The 23,575-nt window shown below is 39.6% G+C and overlaps 1 protein-coding gene across 1 annotated transcript; it reads right to left on the bottom strand.

Moving 5' to 3' along the window:
• Nucleotides 1-23,196: 23,196 nt before the first annotated feature.
• rprma (reprimo, TP53 dependent G2 arrest mediator candidate a) lies at nucleotides 23,197-23,575 on the bottom strand. Its single transcript, XM_040149194.1, has one exon. The coding sequence runs from the start codon at nucleotides 23,573-23,575 to the stop codon at nucleotides 23,267-23,269; it is 309 nt and encodes a 102-aa protein (XP_040005128.1). The 3' UTR covers nucleotides 23,197-23,266.

Genomic DNA, 23,575 nt, shown 5'->3' on the forward strand with positions numbered 1-23,575 from the left:
GTGAGAAGTTAGCTATATTCATCTTTTGAATATATGGAGGTTTTTGTTTTGAATTGACATGCAGTATATAGAAAGGGGCCTTAACATTCACGTTACATTTAGAATCTTTGGCACAGCACCACAGTCTTTATTACGATATTATAAAGGAGCGTAATTAGATCACATGAAGGTGCAAAGTTTTTGGAGAACGGCATCAAAGAAAACAGTAATCCCTGTTCATCGACTCCAAACCAAACATTTATTTAAGTAAAGAACTTCTTGATCCAAGTCGGATCTTCCCCAGGTCAAATAGTTAATGTAACAGCAATAAACTAACATTTAAAACCTTAAAATAGTAAAGCAGTGCTGTCAAACCTTATACAAAATTATAAAAAGTTTTTTCTTAAAATGGACATTTATTGGACAGATTATTAATTGAAATGTCACTTGTATCTGTTGCCATGTCATTACCTTAGACTTTTGCAATAAAAGTGGACTTCATTTCCCACATCACGTTTCACTTACGTGAAAAGCAAAGTAAATATTTTATTTTTTTGTTCATTTTATGGCTTCTATACATTTACACTTTTTGGATTCATTTATGGGGATTTTTTTTCTTGCATCTCTATTTTCTGACTTACATTGAATACCCAATTTCAAAGCCTCCCTGGGGCCCATGAGACCCGGAAAGACTCAAACAGATCCGTTGTCCTCCCAGATGTGGTGACTGACACAGCATTATGATATTCAGTTAGATGAAGCACCTGCTCCCAATCTGTAATGAGTATGCAGACTTTGCTGCACAAGAACCAAATGGGAAAAAACCTGAGAGAAACCTTGAGCCCAGGCAAAAAATAATGACCTCATGTCTGAAGCACAGCTCCATTTAAAATCCCCCACCACTTTAACTTGCTGACGCTTTTGATGTTTCATTAAACTGATGCCGTAAACTGCCACTGGAATGTGTGATGAACCAATTTCATGTTCTTCTCTGCAACACTCTCTCTGCTGAGGTTTGTTTTCATAATTATTCCAACCTACAATGCAATTGCTCACCACACAGTGAAAGGTCATTTTTATTTTGTGATCAAAATTCAGAGAGGTCATAATTTTTAAAATCACGTTATAAGCCCAGCACAGACTATGATCTATTTAGTTTTATTGGGTGCGAGCTGCATATTAAAGACGGCACTTGTTCTTGTCTTTGCATTACATATATAATTAAGAGCATAATGAATGAATTGAATATGTTTTTTTAATACTTAAACATTATTAAAGAAGATACATAATGTATCTGTGGAATAGATTTTATCTATATGTAGAGTTGTTAATAATGTAAGTGTTTGTTAAATTTTTGCTGTTGTTTTTCCTACAGTATAATTTCCCTCATGTCAGGAAGAAAGCAAGCATCACTATTGAAAGAACAGTAAGTCCACATTGGAAGTACAATTGATCTAGTAAATGTATACACAAGAGTAAAACACATAACATCAACAGTTAGCCCAAACGTAATTTAACAGTTACCACCATTATACCCTGAAGACCAAGTTAACATGTTCAAATTGCTCCATTTTGTGTGACCAGCTTTCAAAACCCCCCAAAAGTTGAGTTAACTTTCATAGAAAACCAGGAAACTAACAAATATTCACATTAGAAGCTGGTACAAGAGACATTTAAGCATTTTTGCTTTAAACAAATGACTTAAATAATCTATGAATCATCAAATTGTGGCCATTAATTTTCTGTCAATCAACTAATTGCCTGATCAACTAATCAGTTAATCTCTAGAGTACTGGTGCCTGAGGAAATAATGAAACTGCCATGTATAGTTGGGGTTATTAGGGGCACAACAACAAATTTTTGCCTCGGGGCACACTAGAAGATTAATATGGCCATGATGCATGTTTATTATCTATGTTGTTGATGAAATAATAGTTCTGTGGGGTAATTATTGTCTCTTGAATCTACCTTTTAAGATGATACAGTACATATAGTATTTGCCTCTTGGTAGAAGGTAGCTTCAAACGCAGCATTACATACAGTATATCCCCAATTTGGGATTTTTTTTTTGAATTGTAATATATTGAGATGCTGAAGAATAGCTGAAGGAATGCAACTACAATCTCCTGCTAACTCAGGTCCATTTTGCCTGCCGTGCAGAAACATGCATCAGGATATTTGTGAGTCTTCAATCCAAGTAAATGAACACTGGGGAAAATGGTACTGTGGGAGGCATTTTTATTGTTATTTGAAAATGGCACACAGCTCCATAAAATAAAATCTGCATCAGTATTTTTCCTAGCAACCTCATTTCATTTACTTCATTTCAACAAATATCTGAAATATTTCCCAAATCCTGTTGTGTATTTCCCAGTAAATTCACATCAGTGATCACAATCAGCTTCAGAGTGAAGTGACGGCTTTTACCTGTACTCAGTGATTAGAGGAGTGTCATTACAGAGGCATTTAGGCATTTTTTTATCCAAACATTTAAGCGTTTTCATGCTGATAAATATCACAACTGTGTAACAGACAGCAGAAGATAGAGGAAAATATTTAATATTTTTGATGCTTTCCATTTAAATGTAAACTGCGAGTCCATTCAAAGGGGGCCAGAGCCTTATCAATTTCTATCAAAAGGGAATCCCATTTTTAAAAAAAATGAAATACCAAATGTTACAGCCTTAAATACCTCTTGACCCAGTGAAGAGAGACATGGCTTAAAGCAAGACAGTTAAAAACAACTCAGCAATGCTCTTTTAATTACATGCCTGTCTCAAGTCTGACAGGACAGACCTGTGATATCAGAGCCTCTGAGAAACAGCACAAAAGGATTGCCTCATGTGTGAAGTCAACAGGATTGCACCAGGCTAAATGAGAGCCAGTGGAGAGATGGCTTCAGCCCACTGTTTCCTGGAGATAAGGGGGAACGGAGCATTTGGGATGGAGCAAATTAAATAAGTCAGGCAAACAGAGAATGACAGTTTAACATGGTATCTGATTAACAATCAGGGATTGCCAGATGCAGACACATTCAGAAGTGTCCCATTTGGCTGACATGTAGCACTGAGGAATGGTAAAATTCCCCACATTGTTAGAAGAAATCTTTTTATTGTTGGAAAGATTTCACCAATTTCCTTAAAGCCAGAACGTTACAGACGTTTTGAGAGGATATGATAGTTTACATAAATGGTTGTATGCAGTATGTCACTCCAGTACATATCTTAATGCAAATCTATGTGCAAACAGCAATATGAGTCAGGACATACTGTACTGTTTTGACTGTTCATGTTTGTGAATCAAGTTAAACCTTTAATTTAATTTTCCTGATTTGTAATTTTTTTTCTGATTAAAGTAATAGTTTAATAGGTAGTTTTCACAGCAGATATTTTGACATGTTATAGTGGGTAAATCACAGGTGTACTCAATAGTATCAGTGGTGGCTGCATTCTATTGAGATTTGGTAGTTGTAGGGTTTTGTGCATGCTCGCTCACCGGCCTGACTTAAATGAAATACAGCCATCCTTAACAGTATCAGTTACATCTGTGCCACTATATCCTGCTATGACAAGTGAAAATGTTTTATAAAGAGTTCACAAAAGTACAATTTAAGACGTTGTATTTTCCTTTTCTTCCTTCTCTATTTTCTGTTACACTGGTTGTCTGTGTCTGTCCTACAGCTTTGTTACAGAGTAACACTGTCATGGGACTTCATCAGTACAGCAGCCACGAGGCAGAGATGGCAGGGCACAGAAATACCTTCTATTCAGCTCCATCACAAGCTATACACAGTCTGGAAGCAAGTGGGCTCGAAAAATACTGCACACAATTTATATCAGACATATCCCAAACAATTTCAACATTGTGGTTCTGTAAGGGACAATATTTCAGAAGATTTAGGAAAATTTACAGCATAAATGATTATACACTGCACTTGTGGAAGAGGTTCGGCACCAAAGGGTGCTCCCCAGTTGATCTAAGTTGCCCTGCTGCTATGTTGGTATGATTGGGAGGGATGGCTGTGTTACAGAGCCACACCAAGCTGACACATATCCCTGAAATAACAGACACATGCACAAAGCATCAGGTGCCTTCAATATGTATGGTAATATCAAACTATTTAGGAGGAGCTGGAGAAATCAATCAACTGAAGTAACAGTTGTAGGAGCAAAGTGTAACTAGCAACAGCTGCAGCGAGAACGTGTCAGAAAATAAAGACTGCCTCTTTGACTTCGTGCTTGTGATTGGTGTCTTGTTTGAACATGATCAGTAATTACAACAGTGCGCTCATTTTGATGGTTTACGCAAATTGAAGTGTATTCTCAGGTCTAATGTGATCCTTCACTAACCTAGCTTTGAGCCGCTACATTTCTACATTTACCTCCATCAAGGAGGTTTGGTTTAGGGTCTGGTATGTTTGTTAGAATGTGTTATCTCAAAAGGAAAAAAAAAAAAAAAAATCAATAAAATTTGGTGGAAAGTCAAGCCATGTGGTAAAGAAAGCAGCAAAGCGTCTGACCACAGGGTCTTCAACACTGTCACCGCTCCATCCTGAGGGTCCTAGTTGTTGGCCACTGCTGAGGGAGTTTCTGTGTCATCACTGCCACGCCATCCCCCATACACCGAGACTACATGTCATCTCCAGTCTCAGCATCACCAGGGCATGGAGCTTTACGTCTTCTGATATGTCTTCTGCACTCCCTCGAAGGTACTGACCTGGTGCTCGCATGCTCCCTATACACCAACATGTATCAGCACATTTACCTTCGACAGGATCAGCTAAGTTTGTTTTCACCATTATAAATTTGTGTTTGTTTATATTTATAATGCACTGTCCAATGGTTATTAAAGGGTATTTATTTTTAACCATCCACTTAAGTGCCTGGAAGTAGATAATTTATGCCACACTTTATGTGGTTAAATGAGGTTAAAATTACTTCCCTCCCCCTCCAAGAGCACCCAGTGGGAATACCAGGAGTGCCTCCCATATGTATTCTTTTTCTCTATAGTTACCAGTGCCGTTGAATTTAGGAAATCCCATTGGTTCAAAGAAATCTATTTCAGATAATGGTATCAGGGTCAAGCATTTATGCCTGTATTGGTCTCCAGTGTACATCAATGCCATACATGCATTTGCCCACTTGTTGAGAATAGTGAAAGATGATTAATCTGACCATACAGTACAGTATATATTTCATTTTTACAGATCTGTGTAGCCTGGAACTTGTACTTTTTTGCACCACTGAGCTCTTAAATGTTCATTGATCTTTGTAATGAAGGGTTTATACACTGCCATCCTTCTATAATATCCCCATATATATGTTAATATTAACTGAGTGTTCTTGTTGGCACAGTGATCACATTGGCATTTGCAGTCATCTAAGGAGAGTTTCTCCACTGTTTTTCTTTACATATGCCTTTCCCATATGTAGATATAAATGCAGATTTCAGTTTAGCCACTGTTGAACTGTTAGCCAGCTGGGCAGTCTTTGCAACTAAATCTCCTGCCATCCAGTAATGAACCATATTTCAAATTCTCTAAAAATCTTTTCCTCTTGCCATCTTGATCCAAAATTGAGGTCAACTGGGCAAGCTCTGCATTATACATTTCACAGAGCATGATAGGATGTTAATGGTGTAATTCTATCACGCTGCATCATGCATCATTTTCACATCATTTCAAATTCGTCATCTGTCTTTATGTGTTTGAGCACTGGTGAAGAAACAACCAGACAAATATAGATGCACATACATTCTCTCATAAGTTAATATCAAAAACAGCACGTTTCTTTGGCAGTTGTTTTAAACGCCATCAACTTTACTTACTCATCATTAACTGAAATGTGATCATGTACAATGTAGTCATTTAACCTGAGTCTGTTAAAGTTATGATTGAAATCTCATGTGTTACCCGTGATTGTGGTGTTAAGGCTTGAGTGGCAGCTGCGTCTTGTTCGAGTCACTTATTAAATCTGCAAACCCGCTCCTAAGTCCACTAATATACTCATTTCCATAATAAGAATCTTTGAAGGTTGTGATGCCTATTATCGCTAAACCTGAACATGGAAGTAAAGGTCAGGAGCTGAGGACATTAATTCAGTTATAAAGGACTGAAAAGGAAAGAGCAATCTTTTGAACAGCGATTTGTTGTCTCCGCATGTGATGCAGGAGAGACGCAGGCCACAGGTGAATATTTATCAACAAGCTCTCAGATTCCATCCCAGTGTCCTGGCTACTCAATCATGAATCTCAAAGTGTCAGGTGCCTTCTGTCAAATCTGTCCAACCTGCCTGTAATCAGAGCCTGCATTCAAAGGCTAATATAATATGACAGTTGTCAAAACCCATGCAGCATGTCATCCCCCACATCCTTCTAGGAAACCACAGTATACTGCTCACAGCTATTTATGGCATCTCACTAAATAAATGGGTGCATGTCCATCTTTACACTATGTCTTTGTGGACTACACAATACACGGACAGAGATTTTCTATATTTGATAATCAATTTTTAGACAGATTTGATATTTGCAGGGGAATAATAATGCCATCAGAACTATAGAAGAAGTAATTCCCTCACGAATTTTCCTTTGAAGACAATAAGTTTAGAATTTTTGTTCTTTAAATGTGTATGTGCAATAGGTTATATGAAGTCAAAATCCATGACTGGTTCACCATTTTTGTGCTTTTCTCTCTTTCTCTCTATATGTATTCACTGTATTGAATATTTATTTTAAAATGTTGGTGCTGGGAAGGTAGTTTACAGCGGGTTTATCTGAGCTTTGCAGTGAGACTGAGCCAAAACAGTAAAGTTGCGAGCTGAAAGACGCCCAAACGCTCCCTAGACTGGGCTGAAACAGCAGAGTCAGATGATAACTCTCTGTTGGTTCACCACTGCGAGCAACCCCTTTCCTTTTAATCTATTATTAAAATAAACATTCAGATTATTGCAGCTTTAAGTAGAAGATTTTTATTATTCAATCTTATTCAAGCAACTACGGAGTCTGCACCCCCAAGTGCTGCGCCTGTAATGAATGTTCTACTTTTACAGTTAGACACTTGTGCTTATTATAGAACAACATGCAACTGACACTTTCTATATTCACCTTCATGATGTCATTTTCATGTTTTAAAACTGCTGTTGTCCTTGTTCTCTTCTTATACGGTAGATCTCCATGAGGGCAGTACTCACAAAGGCGTATTTTGAGAAGAGCCTTTGAAATTGGATGCCACAAAATCAAGTGGGGATCATGAGACTAACCAGTACTGAGACACACAACAGCAGTGTGAACTTGTCTCATTTCTGACGAGAGGTCTGGGCTCACTATTTCTGTTCACCCAGAATGACAATGACTGACTTCAGACAGTCTTGAATGCCACATTTTTGCAAAAACCAATAGGGAAGAAGAGCCACTATTGTTCTCCGATGAGACACAATAACTTAGTTCACTAGAAAAATGTGCTGCTTGTTAATGGTAAAGTTAATCACTGTACCTGTTTATTATGATAGTTCCACTTCCTTTTACATCTCTCCCTGTTTTTGTCTCCACGAGTCTTGTTGCTATGTACATTGCAATCTACAGTCCCATCCTTCTTTAGTAAACACATTATCACATTTATGGGTATTATTAGATTTCAATTTATGTTCCTCTCAGTCTAGAGCAGTCTGTCAGGCACTGATTACAAAAACAATGCATTTATTTTGTTGGGTGTGGGGGCAGCTTTAATGTCATGGTTTTTGGGAATTATGAGGGTGTCTGTAGCCCCTGTGAGAGATTTTTTATTTGAACACAACCAGGTGGTGGACCCTTGTGGCACTGAAACCTGCTCTGTCCTGAATACAGCTCGTGTTTTTTGACATTGCTGTCACCACAATTCAGGCTTAAAGCAAGCAGAGGGACACTGATGACCCTGGAGATGGGAAAAGGTAGTGAGGAGAGGATTGAAGACCATTGAAACCAGAGGAAGAATAGACAGAGAATGATGCAGACAAAGAGAAAGACAGATTTCATTTTATTCAACATGAAGTTCTCATATTCTGCCATTTAAACAAGCTCATTTCCAGTCCTGTCTACCTTAAATATCCAGCATCTGACATGTCCTGTTATTACATTTTCATCATGAAATGAACAATTTTCTAAACTTCCCCTGTAATTTTCAGGGCTGACCAGCAGAAATAGACTATGTAACAGAGACGGCTTGTCATACACTCCCTGGAGTTCTTGTCAGAGCCATCACCTCTCCAGACTGTTTACCTTGTATGTGTGTGTATATGTGCGTGTACTTACGTATTGTATGTGTGTATTGTATGTGTATGTTGCTTGTATTGAGAGTGCTTGGAGTTCACTAACCCCTATATACCCATTGCTACAGGGCTTCAGGGATGTCTTCTGTCTCTTAGCTGTCAGAGAGCATTAATCCTAAAAATACATATTACAATGTCATTCCTGAGAAGAAAAGTGCATTTCTTTCTAGTCCTTCCATCACAGCCACTGTTATGTGCTGCTATCATCATTATTAGCAAAGATTAAAGGAGGTGGCTATATTATCAGCCCATTTCATGTCAGTTCTATCCATTTTGTGCTACGGTACTCTCTGTACATCACATCTGTTGTGTAAAAATAACCTGAAATGGCATGGTACCACACTGATATTAGCTATTATTAGAGAAAACCTTTGGAAACCAATTTGCCTCTCCAAAAATCTTTTAAATACCTAGAGAAAATAATGCCCGTCTGCCATATGATGAAGGCTGGGGCAGAGGCTGCTTGTTTCGGGACACTCTGATGGGCATGGTGTGATGCAAGTGGGGGGTGGCAGAGCGCAACTTTCTCTCTCACTGCCCTTGGCTCGCTCCAACAGGGACCTACGCAGCCTTTACTGGCTGTGAGGGAGTTTTTGTTGAGCTGGTCTAACCTGGCAAACTTACCGTGCTGTCTACTGCTTTATATATGCCGTTTGCCAGTGTACAAGGAAGACTCTTTTGTGCTTTTATCACTATGCTATATTGGTGAAACTGTGGTGTTCCTCTCTGCTCTCAGCGGAGAAAACATGTGACGGGCTGTGGGTCGCTGTTCTCAGCAGTGGAAAATCCCATGGATTCATACACATTGATTTTAATTCTGTCTCATAAATGAAAAGTGATGGCATGATTGTGAGAGATGGCTGCAGCAGGGGACATGGCTTTGTGTGAACTGAGAGCTGAATCCAGAAACCAGCAATCACATCGGGCAGTGATTGGAGTTTTAAACTTTCTGATTTGTTGGTCACAGGAGTACTTTCTTATAGCCTCATTTCAATTTAGTGGACAATTTTGTAAAAGAAAGAAAAACGTTTAAAAAAAAGTTAGAAGTTGATCTGTAATATGGAGCCTTATGTTCATGGCTGTTGTTAAACCAACACTATTTAATGTTCATTATGCTATCAAATTTTCAATCAATTAGTTTTTTTTAGAAGGTGAATAGTGATATTTTTATATTGTAGTTGCCAAAAGTAATTATTTTGTGCCATTATTTGGTGTCTTTATATCTGGACATTTTCATGTAACACAAATAATTACAATATTATTGTTATAGTATTTAGCTACACTCTTTGGCTTGTGACACTGGAGCTGGATGGATAGAATTATTTAATGGGGAAGCAAATAGGAATAGTTTGACATTTGGAAAATATGCATATTCCCTGTCTTGCCAAGAGCTAGATGAGAGTATTGATACCAGCAGCCGGTTAGCTTAGCATAAAGACTGAAAATGGGGAAACAGATAGCCTGGCTCTCTCTATAGGTGACACCAGCACCCCTGAAGCTCACAAATTTACATGCTGAAAAGCTTCAGAGGTGCTGGTGGGTGGCTTTTGTTACCTTGAATAAGGTAAGCTAGCTAACTATATCCTAGCTGTAGATTCATGATTACTGTACAAACATAAGAATGGTATCAGTCTTCTCATATAACTCAGTAAGAACATAATTTAACAACACTGAACAATAACAATGTGGAAAGAATATTTTATTCCTTACAGGTTACAGTAGTGAAGTTGTCAACAAGCTAATACAACTTTAGCGGCTATGACTTTAATAGGCTTGAAAAGGACACAGACAGGACAGATGCTCTGTGTCAGACGCCAGGGCAAGTCGCTAGTCCCTTTGACAGGTAAATGTGTGATGAGAGGCATAGTGAAAGGCGCCATCAGTCAGGAGAAGCCCTGAGGCTTTGTCAAGGGATGTGATCAGTTCTGCAAGTAGTGGAGGGGAGGAGGTCAAAGTCGGAGTCAGGGAGTCAGACTAAAATGGTGCATACCAGCTGCAAGCGGCAGCTGCTGTGATCAGCTGCGACCGCAGGGCTTAGATTAGTGACAACTATGATGCTCTCACACCTCTCTTACTGGAGCAGTGGTGTGGCAGACTGTTAGCACACTAAACACCTTTATTTCCACGCTTTATGAATACGTCCACAGTGGAACTCCTGCATATTCATATCCCCGGTTGGTTTATGCAAGTCCTGGATGAGCCAAAACATCTAAATTTGAAAATGTATCTATTCAGTGCATTTTGGCCCTCTGTCCACATTATGCTGCCTTTATAAATGGTTGTTACATCTGCCTTTGTTTTAACTGAGGATGAGGAAAACAAAGCTTTGGAACAAGATGACATATGCCTGCCCAGACACAGTCAGATTCAGAGTCAGAGTCAGAGTCGCAGTCAGATTAAATTTCTCTGCCATTTGCAGAGGGCAGTACAGGTACATTGGAATTCTTATGCATGTCTCTCAGAGTCAACTTTGTAAAAATACATAAATATTGAGTTTAATAATAAAGAAATTAAAACATTATTGCACAAAACAAATACACATTATATACATATTGAGTTTAATAATGAAGAAAAAGTAAAATTATTGCACAGAAATAATGAAAATTATTGCACAGAAATAATGAAAATTATTGCACAATTAATAATAAAATTCTTGCACATACGTAAATATAGAAAAACTCTGTATGACAGAGATAAAGGTAAGCCAGGAGACTGAGAGGGGGGTGGGTGAGGAAGTTAAATCAGAAAGTTTTTGTGAGCCGTTAAGTGTCCATGATGTGAATGCAGTGGGGGGTGTGGTATTTCGTTCCAGACTAAATGTCCTTTGCAATCAGTCTGACAGTGGCTGGAAAAAAAAAACTGTTATAGAACTGTGCCTTGTGAGTAATGATGCTCTCTGGTCTGTGGTGTCTCAGGTTGTATCCTGAGTTCTTCCACCTGAACAGAGGGTTAGCTGGGTGATGTGGGTCACTGCGGATGCTCTGTGCTTTTCTCCTGTAGCGTTGTGTGTAGGGTGTGTCAATGGAGGCGAGGTCAGAGCCAATGATTCTCTTTGCAGTATTGGTGACTCGTTGCCAAAATCACACAGTGATGAAGCTGGTGAAAATGGTCTCAATTAGTCCTCCATAGGCCTGGGTGATGGGCTGAAAGATGAGTCCGGCCTTCTTCAGCAGCCTGATTAAGTAAAACTGTTGCTGTGCTTTCTTCACTGTGGCCATTGTGTTTTTGGCCCAGCTCAGGCTTTCTGTCATGTGAAGGCCTCAAAAACTTGTGACTGTCAGGCCACTCAACCTCAGTCCCCTTGATGGTGAGAGGATGCAGAGGGGGGGCTCTCCTCCTGAAGTCGATAATTATTTCTCTGGTTTTGTTTATGTTAAGAACAAGGTCATTGTTCTCTCCATAGACAATGATTTTGTTCACCAGTTCTCTGTATGATGACCCATCCCCACCTTTGATGAGGCCAAGGATGGTCATGTCATCTACATATTTAATATTGAGATTGTTGTCCTAGGTGGAAACACAGTCATAAGTGTACAGGGCGTAGAGTTTGGGGCTGAGGCAGCAGCCCTGGGCGTTCCCTGTGCTGACTGTTAGCCCAGCAGAGACCTTATTTCCCATCCACACCACCTGTAGTCTACCTGTAAAGAAATCCAAAATCCAGTTACAGGTGGGTGTTGGCACTCCACAGTTTGCAGGCTTCACAATCAGTTCCATTGGTCGGATGGTGCTGACGTCAGAGCTGTAATCCAGAAAGAACATGCCTGCATATGTTCTGTTAGTGTCCAAGTTTTACAGCGTAGAGCAAAGCGCCAGGGCCACTGCATTGTCCACTGATCTGTATGGTTGGTAGGCAAACTGTAGAGGATCCACCGTGTCTGGAACCACAGAGTTTGTGGATTGGGAACCAACTTTTCTAGGAACTTAATGGCAACTGGTATGAGTGCCACCGGCCTAAATTAATTCAATGTGGATGTGTTTGCTTTTTTTACTGACTGGGTTTATAATGGAGGACTTGAAGGACCGTGGGATTGGTGCCTGTGTGAGAGAGGTGTTAAAAATGTCTGTGTATAAACCTATCAAGGGTTCAGCACAGGTCTTCAGGCCTCTCAGTGACACTACATCAGGTCTTACTGCATTGTAGAGTTTACCTGCTTCAGACCCCTAAGAACCTCTCCACGGGGTTACAGGGGAATTTTAAGGAGATTCTCTGTTCAGTCCGTAAAATCTGGCATTGAAAAGGTTGTCAGGTAGAGTGGTGTCTTGGGTCTCGGTCGTGTTCGTGTTTCTCCTGTAGTTAGTGACAGATTGGATATTTGATTGGGAAAAACACAAACAGATTGGGAAGGGACACAGGTGGAGGTGCACGAGCTAATATAACTACTAACAGTCTCTGTGTTGTCTGTGAATATTGTTTATGCCCTGCTTAAAAATGTTCATGCAACCCTGCAGGTCTGCCAGTGCATATCTTAACAGTTCTATCTGTGACTGGATTAGCTTTCAGCCTTGTGTTGTAGGTGGGCTGTAACAGGGTTGCCAGGTGGTCAGACTTACCAAAGTGGGGGTTGGGGACAGCAGTATATGGATTCCTTGTTTTACCGTAGCAGTGGTCCAGGGGCTGTGTTGAAGTCAAGTTAGAAGACAATTTTCTGCTCACATTTTTCAAGTTTTTTAAAACATATCTATAAAGATGTACTTGGACATTAAGGGAAGCTAATGTTCACCTTGCGTTATTTGCAAAAGTTTTGACTGCTGGAGCGTTTGTGCAGTGTGTATTTACTCGTCACTATGCCACTATGATGATATTAGCCAAATAAAGTGGGTATCTTCTAAAGTCTTTTTAGTACAATATTCCCTCTTATAATGACCACTAAGACTCAACATACATATGGGCATGTGAGCATTGTTTTTAAACAGACTAGAAAAAAATCTGAATTTATCCTTTAACCTGCATTCATGTTTATTATGTCAGATGACCATAATATAGGACTTTGACTATAGATAGTGTTTTTATTGACATCTCAGCAAAGCAGTGCAGGAATTACTGCTCACCTGGTTAAAATTAGCAAGTTTATGTTCATTTTATTTTCCGCCAACAGAAATTGAAAACTCATTGGGCAAGTTCTGCTATATTAAGACACAATACAAGTGACGACGGAGACACACTTTTGTAGTCTGCTAACTGAACCAGGCTAAAGAAGAAGAGATATAGCTGTTTTCATATTGTTCAGGCATTTCAGACCCTACCAAAAACAACCTGAAAACTCTAGTATGGATGCATGCCATTTTCATGTGGGGATTTTCATGCATTTTCAGATTTAACTGGCCTAATGTTGACATCGTCTAACCACCTTGCCACATCCACTAGCTACTCCCTGCACTGTTAACAGCAACCCACACATCTGGGAGTCTGTTTGGACACAAAGACGCCTCTCCTCCTCTTTCCTTTTTTAATCACTAATCAATTTCCTCTCAAAGGGACCAGGGATCTGTTTAATGGTTACAAAGCAGCGAAACAGATCAAAGCATCTCTGACACTAGCCAGGTGCATGGTTCTGAGATCAAACCTTTTATGTGGCGATTTGAGCAGCTGCGTAATTCAAAATATTGGGACCAGACTTTGTTTTTTAAATGGGTGGTTCTATAGCTCAGTCTCAGTAGAAATGGAATGAGGATAGTCAGGAATATGCTAATCATAACTGAAATGTTTGCTTGGATGACTGGTGCTTTAGACGAGCTGTGGTTTTAGCTTATTTATGACAGAGTAAGAGCTAATAAAGGCTAAATGGCATGTTTGTGATTACTGATTAAAATGTTATGTAAGATTTGAGAAGATGTTCAAGGACAACTCGCATCACTATAGAGAGGTATTATTTTTTAGATGTGAAACTAGGGTAATAACCCTATTTTTACTGAACTAACAGCTTTGCGGGCCAACCTGAGCTGATGCAAACAGGCAGGAGTTTATTGGTCATATGATGCAGCTGACCTTTCATTTGTAAGAATAAGCAGTGAGGACAACAGAATAGCCGAGGTCTTTTAGACAGTGGCTCCTGATGCTGATCCTTTGTGAGAGCTGTTGTGTTGTAAGGTGTGGCTCTGCCACACTGGGTTGTCATTTCACACACACTGCTGCAACGCTCCATGGTCACAGCTGCACCTGTGATGCTGACCCTTATAGTGTACTAGCACAGGAGAGAAAGGTGTCACACACACACACACACACACACACACACACACGCAGACACACGCACACACACACACACACACAACCCACACAACCCACGCACGCACGCACACACACACACACACACACACACACACACACACACACACACACACACACACACACACACAAATACACACCACAAGGTAGAGGTAACACTGTGAAAAAGAGAGGGAGAGCTACTAGAATTGAATTGCGGCTCAAATTGACCAAAGAAATCTGAAAGGAAGATCTGGATGGTTGCAGTTTCTAACAAAATTCATTTCCTAGATTATTCACTGACGCAGAGCTGTGAAATAAAAAGGCAACAGATTTGGCATGTATAGGAGCACCTACTGTAAATAACTGTAAATATTTGTTTGGTTCCACAGCTGCTGCCCATACATTGACTCTATCTGGGACCAGCGGTGTTACATTAGTGACATTTTCGAATGTCATCCTGTTCAGTAGCTGTGAAGTCACTCACCACTTGTGAAGTGAAGGGGATGATATTGATACTGAGTGACTGACGCTCTTTTTCTGCACTCAGATAAAATCTTTTGCACAGAAATAACATTTTATAAGTCATCTCCTTTTCAGACTCATTTGCTTTATCTTCCCTCTCCTTACAATCTATTATCTTTACTTTTTCTCTCCCTGTCTCAGTGTCTCCCCGTATCTCTTCTGCTTTGTGATAGATCTGTTCTGTCAATGCAACTGCTTATCTGTGCTCACCAACTCTGCCCTTTGAGGAATCTGTCTTTTTTAAAATATGATACTTTTATTCAAAAAGTTAAACATGGGAGAAACTGTTCTCTTTCACAAATGCAGAATTATCATCAAGAAATGGGTACTACAGTTTTTAATGTAACCTTAACTGTTGTTATTATTGCTATTATTTGACAGTGATTCTATTTCTATAGGTGGATTTCATGATTTGCCTTGTCAGAGATCATCACCAGCACACAGTATGGTGGTTTTCTCTGGAGCGAAGCTGCAGCATAGCTTAAATGGAGGAAGTCAGTGATGTGACTATAAAGCACCTGCAGACAGAGCCAGGTGATAATGGAGCCTGACCTGAGGGAGGAAGAGCCTGCAGCACCACGAGAAACAATTTGAGGAAGCTCAATAAGTCACGACCCTGTAGAGGTTTTATCATACAGCACTCAGGCTTGCTTTCATGTTCTGTGACAGAACCAGGAGGTGCACCATTAGGCATGAATTCCCAGGGTATGGCATCAGAGCTGAAACACGGGACACTTTGCTCAGCTGGCAAATCAGATTCTATCTACCATTCGGACTATATGTAGTCAGTATAGTTTGTGAACAGTGCAAAACCTTCTACAATCTCCTACAGAAAAAAAACTTAATGATTTTCATTGGAAAATTTTAATTTATTTTGGGGCAAAATTACGACAAAAAGTGTCATTATACAAAAATCCCGTAGTGACTAAAGCATAGAAATGATGTAGCTGTAATTAGGGGATGATCAGGGGAGGACATACTGTATGAAGTGGAATAGATGGCTTAGCCAAAGGTGGTTCATTACTGGTACAGTGACTGAGTGCAGCTGACAGCTGGAGCACGGGAGTGCACCACATAGCTAGATAGGACGCTGCTACTTGGCAGGCAGGTCCAAACTGTCACAGCTGATTTCTTCAGTCAGGTCTGAAGAGAACGCTTCTTATCAGCGTATCTTTGTTCAGCCAAGAGCTCTTTGCATAAATGCTGGAAAGGACTTTTTGCTTTTGACATGCAATAATCATAATTATACATGACCTCACAATGATTTTGAGGTGATTGAGTTTGTGGTATGAAAGATGTAAAATGCACAAATCTTAAAACATTTGTGTTTGTAAAGTCATTTTTTAGCATAATTTATACTGAACCTTGATCATATTCTCTCCTTTATTGTTTTCCTTTAGACACAATCCCACTTTTGTCATTCTGCAGTGAAACATGTGAGTCAGTAACACCTTCTCTGTGTCAGTCAGATCTTAGGAGAGCAAGTGATGGCGAAGATGATGACGGCATAAAGCCCTGTGGATGAGTCCATATCAGTGATGCCAGTGTGAACCGGGTGTAGGGCTGAGGTCTTGAGGTCTCTTCATGGCCACTGAAACCGCCTGTCAGAGCTCAACTCAAAGAGCTCTGAGCACAATCGCTAAAGAAAGACCTTTTCAACAGTTTGATGAAAAATACATGTTCAAATACTCTTGAGTCAGGGTGACAGGTCAGGAAAAATGTGATGCAGCAAACTATAAAAGGAAGAACAGTGCCAGTGGAACTTTGGTGTTTTCTTGAAGTCATCTTTAAGATAAAAATACTGTAGCATGAGAAAATATCCGAAGGTTATACGCAGACAGATGCACATAGAAATCAGGTGATATTAGGCTTTATAGAACCTTTTATGAATACCTCGTTGTGACGGGCTATTCAGTACACAAGTATGTGTACAGTTAGCCCTCCTAGCATCTTGTATACAACCACAAGAGGCTTGGATAAGCTTAACTTTGTTGCATAGATGCTTGAAGAAGTGGGAACAGTTGTAATCAAACATGCATGAGCCAGCTTGTCAACAGTGGACAAACAGAGGTCATGTGTGCTGAAACACGCAGCTGGCTAAATAAAACATATTTCTATTAAATATTGTGCTGTATGATTACTCACACCTGTCCACACACACCTACATTATTGATGGCTGTTCCAAAGCTCACAGGCTGCTATGCACTAAAAAAAAAAGTGATTTGCAGAGTCGAAATGGATTTAGAAAATGACAGCTAATGGTGTCTTTACTCAGGCTCAGGGGAATTAAGCTGGATAGTGGCAGAGTATACTTAGAGAGTGTACCATACAGAATGTACTGTAGGTCAAGTTAAGCTCTTTAAAATATGGTGGCTGAGGAGTACTTCAGGTGATTATGATTTTACTGAGATAAAAATTATCGAGAAAGCCTGTAGGCTGACTCCATGGGAAACTCTTTGTCTGCCCTAGTCACACTGTATTTATACCACCAAGAAGTGGTAGAAATCCTCACATTCTTTGGCAGTGAGTTTGCAAGCTCCCTTTAAAGTTGATCTTATTGTCCAAGCAAACACTTGAAACTCAATCTTGAAAAGGTTATTACCTTTGTGGTAATGTCGTATTGAGAAACCTTCCTCTGAAAGCATGGTTATAGTTCACTTTCAGAGACAAGTCTGTGCTGAAGCTGATGTAGCTGCCAGAGGGCTGCATGATTAGAAGGTCAATAAAGCCTGAAACACACTCACACAAGAATTAAAATGGATTTCAGGGTCAATATCACATCATCACAGCTATTATTTTTAAAGCAATGAACACTGATTACACATTTGCATGGCTGAAGTGAATAATGAGTTTCTGCAGGTCATCTATAATGATCCTGCCTTGTGTCACTTGTGTAAGGAAAGGTTATTTAAACATGAAATTATTTGGTTTAGAATAATCTGATGCACCATCTAATTATAGGAGTACATTTGTTTCTTGAACTGATACAAGAACAAAATAACCAGATTACCTCAACAAAAGAGACTTAATTTTGAACTTGTAGACGCATAGACACAAACAGATATGCACACACACACACACACACACACACACACACACACACACACACACACACACAAACACACACCTACCCTAAATTTAAACCTGTATCAATCTTACAAATCAATGTTTAATATTCACATCTCCTTTTAACTTTCTTTTGGTTGCAAACTAGTGATTTTCTAAATCAGAATGCATCATTAGAAATTAAGCAGTGTCTTAGCTAGAAAAGACATTAGTTATGTGCATAACTATTTTACTAACTTTATCGGTAAATTTTATTATTTTTTTGAAATGCAATTTCAAATCTTTCTAGTTTACATCATTAATAAACAACAATTTAACAAGTGTCTGGTCAGAAATGTTGACCATATTCCATATTATCTCTTTTACTTGTCACTGTGAATGGCTCAGTTACTGGGTGAGGCATGTTGTTTAAGGAATGGGCGAGACAATGGAATATGATCCAGGAAGTCTATTTGGAGTAAAAGAAAATGTGTTTAAATGCTTATCAGATGCCAAAACACAGTACAATGGTTTACAGCTTTCACAGACAGGACTTTACAACTCTAGAAATTTTATCACCGTGGCAACTATTTTATGTTTTGTTGCGATGATCATTAGGTAAATTGGCATTCACATTACAGACCAATCTAAAAAGGAAAGTGTAACTGACAACTGCTATGCCTTGCCAGATGAAATCATGTTGCATTGCACAAAAAGTTGAGCCTCTTTCAATGTTTGTTCCAGAGCCCCCTGCATTTGCAGCCCTGCTATGCTGATGGACTGGCTCGATTCAAATGAATAAGAGGGCTGCACGTTTTCTTGCTGGGCCTAAATTGGTCTGAATGTGGCTTAAATTAGTCTTTCTAACATTTAGTACTAGACAGACGGTGAACAATGGGTTTATTAGGGCTTTTTCACTGAGAACAGAAACCTGGGTCAGAAAACAGTCAGCTGAAAGGTGCTAAAATGCTCCATAGAGCTGAGGGGTACTGCAAAGTTGAGTGATAATTCTCTGTGGTTTCCTCACTACAAGCCATGCCATTCAAAACACAGGTAGTCATTTGACCCATTGTTAATATAAAAGTATTGATTAATACAGCTTTAACCTAACTCTATTCTAAACCAAAAGCCAAGTCTTTGAAATGTAATGGTTTACACTGTGGGGACCAGATTTTTGTCATACACACACAGACACACAAACACACACACACACACACACACACACACACACACACACACACACACACACACACACACACACACACACACACACACACACACACACACACACACACACACACTGTGGATTACAGTAAAGTGTTAGTGGCAGGATTGTTCAGATGTTAATCCCTGTGATGTCAGCAGTACAACAGAGCCATGACTCATCCTATAACTGGAATCAGAGATACCAAGTACTGGAATCGTTCTTCAGAATCAGTCTGCATTAATTTATCAAAACTCGACTCCCACAATTACTGCTGTTGTCGTAGAATCCAGACGCCACATTACGTTAGCAACGTCTTGGTTCAGACCGAATAGGCATTGCCATTGATGGAAATGTCTGCACTTCACAGCCTGTGTTCAAGTTTTAAAAAATCTATTGAGTCTCCTTCAGAAGTGTAGTTCGTACTCGAACCAAGGACCTGACTCTAGCCACAACTGGCTCTGAAGGAACCACAGTACAAAATGAATATGGTATGCGTTAAATATTATTTTCATGAAAAGAGACACAGAGGAGGAAAGCTTAATATAAAACATCCACAATGATATAAGTAACAGACCACATTAAAAGATCTGTATCTCCCACAATGAAGTAGACAAAGTAATGTAAGAGCCGGAGGAAGGTTGGATGAGGAGCTGTGGGACAATAGGAGTAAACAGGGGAGACGATTGTGGCTGCCTTCCTACTATTTGGAGCTTTTAGTCCCTATCTAGTTCATCAACTGGACCTATACTCCCCAGCTAATCACATGGGAGCAAGCCAGGATGTGAAGCCTCTTTTAGCTCGCAATCAACACCCTGCAGATGCTGTGACTGTGTGACACAGCTCACATACAGCAGACATGGGATAAACTAAGCCGATGCTGTTTTTACCTGTGCTTTACTGGTGATATAAGTTTCTCTAACCAGACTGCAGGTACATGATAAAAATAAAAATGTGTTTTTTTTGTTTTTGTTTTGTTTTGTTTTTCTTGTTTTATCCACAGCAGGGTCTGACTTTGGGAAGAAAAGTGAGAACATACTGTAAAACCAGACCAAAGTTATGAATGAACTATGTTTTTTTGATGCCCTGGATTGATGCTTAAGGCTTACGCAGTGTAAAACTCCCAGCATATTCCTAAATATCTGTAGAAGAGTTGCTCATAAGCTCTGCAGAGGATTATCAGTTTGTTGACAGCAGGAGTGCCAGGGGTATAGATGAATCTTTCTGTTGCTATCCCCTAAATCTCTCTGAGCATCTTTGAGGAGGCAGTACCAAGTGTCAATCAAGAAACTAACTTCTCCAAAGAGTCCAGAGTCAAGTCCAACTTAAATCTTAAACTTCTCCAAAATCTCCACAAAATCGATCAGAATCCAGTCTGAATACATGTGTAGAAGACACCGCAGGATGAACTAACAGTGGTTCAGTTGCAGACAGAAGATTGTTCTCTGCGGGATATTAAACTGCTGCAACACTTTCCTGGGAGCTATTCCCAGCACGCCCTAATGAAAGCAATCACACAAAGCACAGAGAAACACTTGGTGTGATGTATAGAAAGTAATTCCTCCTGGTGCATTGTCTTAAAATTGTTAGTTTTTCTACATCAGGTTACTGACAATTTGAGCAATTAGGCTTTATTTTGTTTTTTAGTAAGCCAGGTACGTTTGGCTGCTATATATTAGGTCTGGATTCTGTTTGTTTTTTTTCTCCACTCTGAAACCCATCCATGTCTCCATAATGAAAAGTCTTACTTTCAGATAATTGGTTACACTGTTAAGATGTTACTCTAATATTTAGAGTCCTGCCTGAGGTGAAAATGAGACAAACAGTTACAAATAGGCTTCATCATACATAAACTAAATGTATCTGCTAGATTATGTAGCGGTTAGACCTTGATATATGAGTGCAAATTTATTCAGTGTGATTTTTTTTTTTCTACTTGTAAAGAATTGATTTAACTTGCCTTTTTTAATATGCGGTAACAGTGTTTGTCTAATGAAAAGTTTCATGCGTCATTGCAGACTCTTCTTATTGAGGTTTTGAACGAGGAAAGAGAGAGAGGGGTTGAAAAGAATTTCAGACATGCAGTAAACCATGGGATACGTGTTTTTAAGGTTTACACTGTAACACCGGATTTTGGTGGAGACTGTGATACGCATTTTCGGAAGCTGTCCTTTTTGCTGGTGTAAACTGCACTGTATTGCAAGACCTAATATTTTCCCCCATAAACAAAAAAGGGGAGACATCCCACAACATAACGCAATCCAGTAAAACACTACAAACAATGGACTCAAGAAACTGAACACTGTATGCTTCACAAACATTCATTCCATTGTTTCTTTACTGGTTGTATTATATTTCACAGTGGTTGTTATAATAGTGTCCACCCCATTTACATCTGTACATCTGATCGGTCTTGCCAACCCCTAAAAAGAAATGTTTTATCTTGTGATGGATGAATTTTTTTTGCCTCCTCCAGTTTTACCAGCTGCCTGCTACACACAGTATATCAGTATATCACAGTATACAGTATTTTTATGTTAAAATTCACAAAGAATTTTGACAATACTTGTGATGATCAATTTCTTCAAAACCAACATGGGGACAGCAAGAGTGTGGCCTAAGACAGGGGCCAGTGTTTCAGTCTCACCAAGCCGTAGCCATCAATCACCAGACAGAATAAGGCCATGTCAAGCAAACTGAGGAGAAGGACATTTTAGAGAAAGGTAAGTCGATTCAAACTAGTCAGCTGTGTAGATGGAGCACAGGTGGGCAATCAGACAGCAGCATATTGCCCAGTGGCTTTATCCTCCCTGGGTTGACAAGACAAGTCATTTCTGAAACTGTGGCTTTCACCCTGGGGAGCTGGCATCCAGGTTAGCCAGGAGCAGAGCACAACAGATGCTTTGACGGAAAGAGGGAAGATGTAAAACGCTGCACGGATCAAAATTTTATTCAGACAGGAAATACCCTCTGATAATGAGAAGGATAGTACTTTTTCATTTAAAAATCTTTATGTAATATTTTTTGGAGTGCCTTGTCTGAGTAGCTTAAAGAAAAAAACAAAACATTCAGTTGGAAAAAGCAAATGAGAGGGAATTATAGGAAAATCGTTTTGTGTGGAGTCATTTCTTCTGGATTCAACACTCACTGCCCCTCATATGTATGCCAGAGAAAATAGCCTACAGGTCTTGATGTCAGTTTAAATAATGCTCTTAATGCGCCAATGTTTTTGCCTGGATCAATGGGACGAATTCTGTTTCATTAAAATGATTTTTCTCATTGCCACAAAGAAATAACTGGTTTAAATAGCTCTCTAAAAATTTGAAAGGATGTCATTTTAGTTTCTGAAATCTAAATGACTTTGGCAGAGGGCGTGGTGAGGGCAATATCCACAGCAGAAAAATAGACCTTAATTAAGAAGGAAACTTTAATTACAGGTGAATTTATTCCAATTAACAACATACATGGCATGGTGGGCTTTCTCCACTGCCCACGAAGACACTCATACAGTTATCACCAGGAAATCCAGAGAAATACACGGATTTATACATTGCATATTGTATGCAAAAACACATACAACATACAGAACATCCTAAACATTAAAATCTCCATTGCATTAGCAATATGAGAAGGTAGAATTAAGCAGCAGATACGAGGACTTTGCCACCAACATGACAAAGGACGCTGCTTGACAAATGGTGCTCCATCTACTGAAATCACAACAGTGCTTGATGGAATACTTAATAAACAAGGAGGCTTAAAACGCACTATACCTCTTGGAGATGAATGAGTCTTTGCTGGCGTTAAAGAGCCACATGAAATAAGGTGAACACCTGTGAGCTTCAGTCACCAGCAGGGTTTAGTTACCTCTTACATGGCGACTGTTCCTCTGAGGTTTATCTAAATCACAATATGAAAAGAGGGGCTTGTTTAGGTGGTTGATCATCACACTGTCTCCCATCTGTCTCCATCAGATTAGAGTAACCATAATGTAAAGGTCCCCATCAATCAGTAGGCTCCAACAATAACTGCCTCCGTTTCTTTTGACGGTCTCCTGTCCGTTACCAAGAAGTTTATCATCCCTTCTGACTTTATGAGAAGGTTGCAACCCAAGAAAAATATGCCAAACACCACCGTGAGGGACAGGACGCACATGACGGCTATCTGGACCACCCTCATGATGAAGAGGCTCCTCTCATCCGGAGCCGCGGCCACAAAGCCATTATCAGTCACCACGGATGAGAAGTTGCAGCAGAAAAACTCATCCGTCTTGTTGAGCAGCCCGCCCTCCGTTTGGTTGAACCCGGTGTTATTCAT

This window comes from Xiphias gladius, chromosome 16, assembly GCF_016859285.1.
Source record: "Xiphias gladius isolate SHS-SW01 ecotype Sanya breed wild chromosome 16, ASM1685928v1, whole genome shotgun sequence".
NCBI classification, from domain to species: Eukaryota; Metazoa; Chordata; class Actinopteri; order Istiophoriformes; family Xiphiidae; genus Xiphias; species Xiphias gladius.

What these genes read in the sequence shown, in the direction of transcription:
- rprma (XM_040149194.1), bottom strand. Translation starts at nt 23,575, where the DNA reads ATGAATAACACCGGGTTCAACCAAACGGAGGGCGGGCTGCTCAACAAG.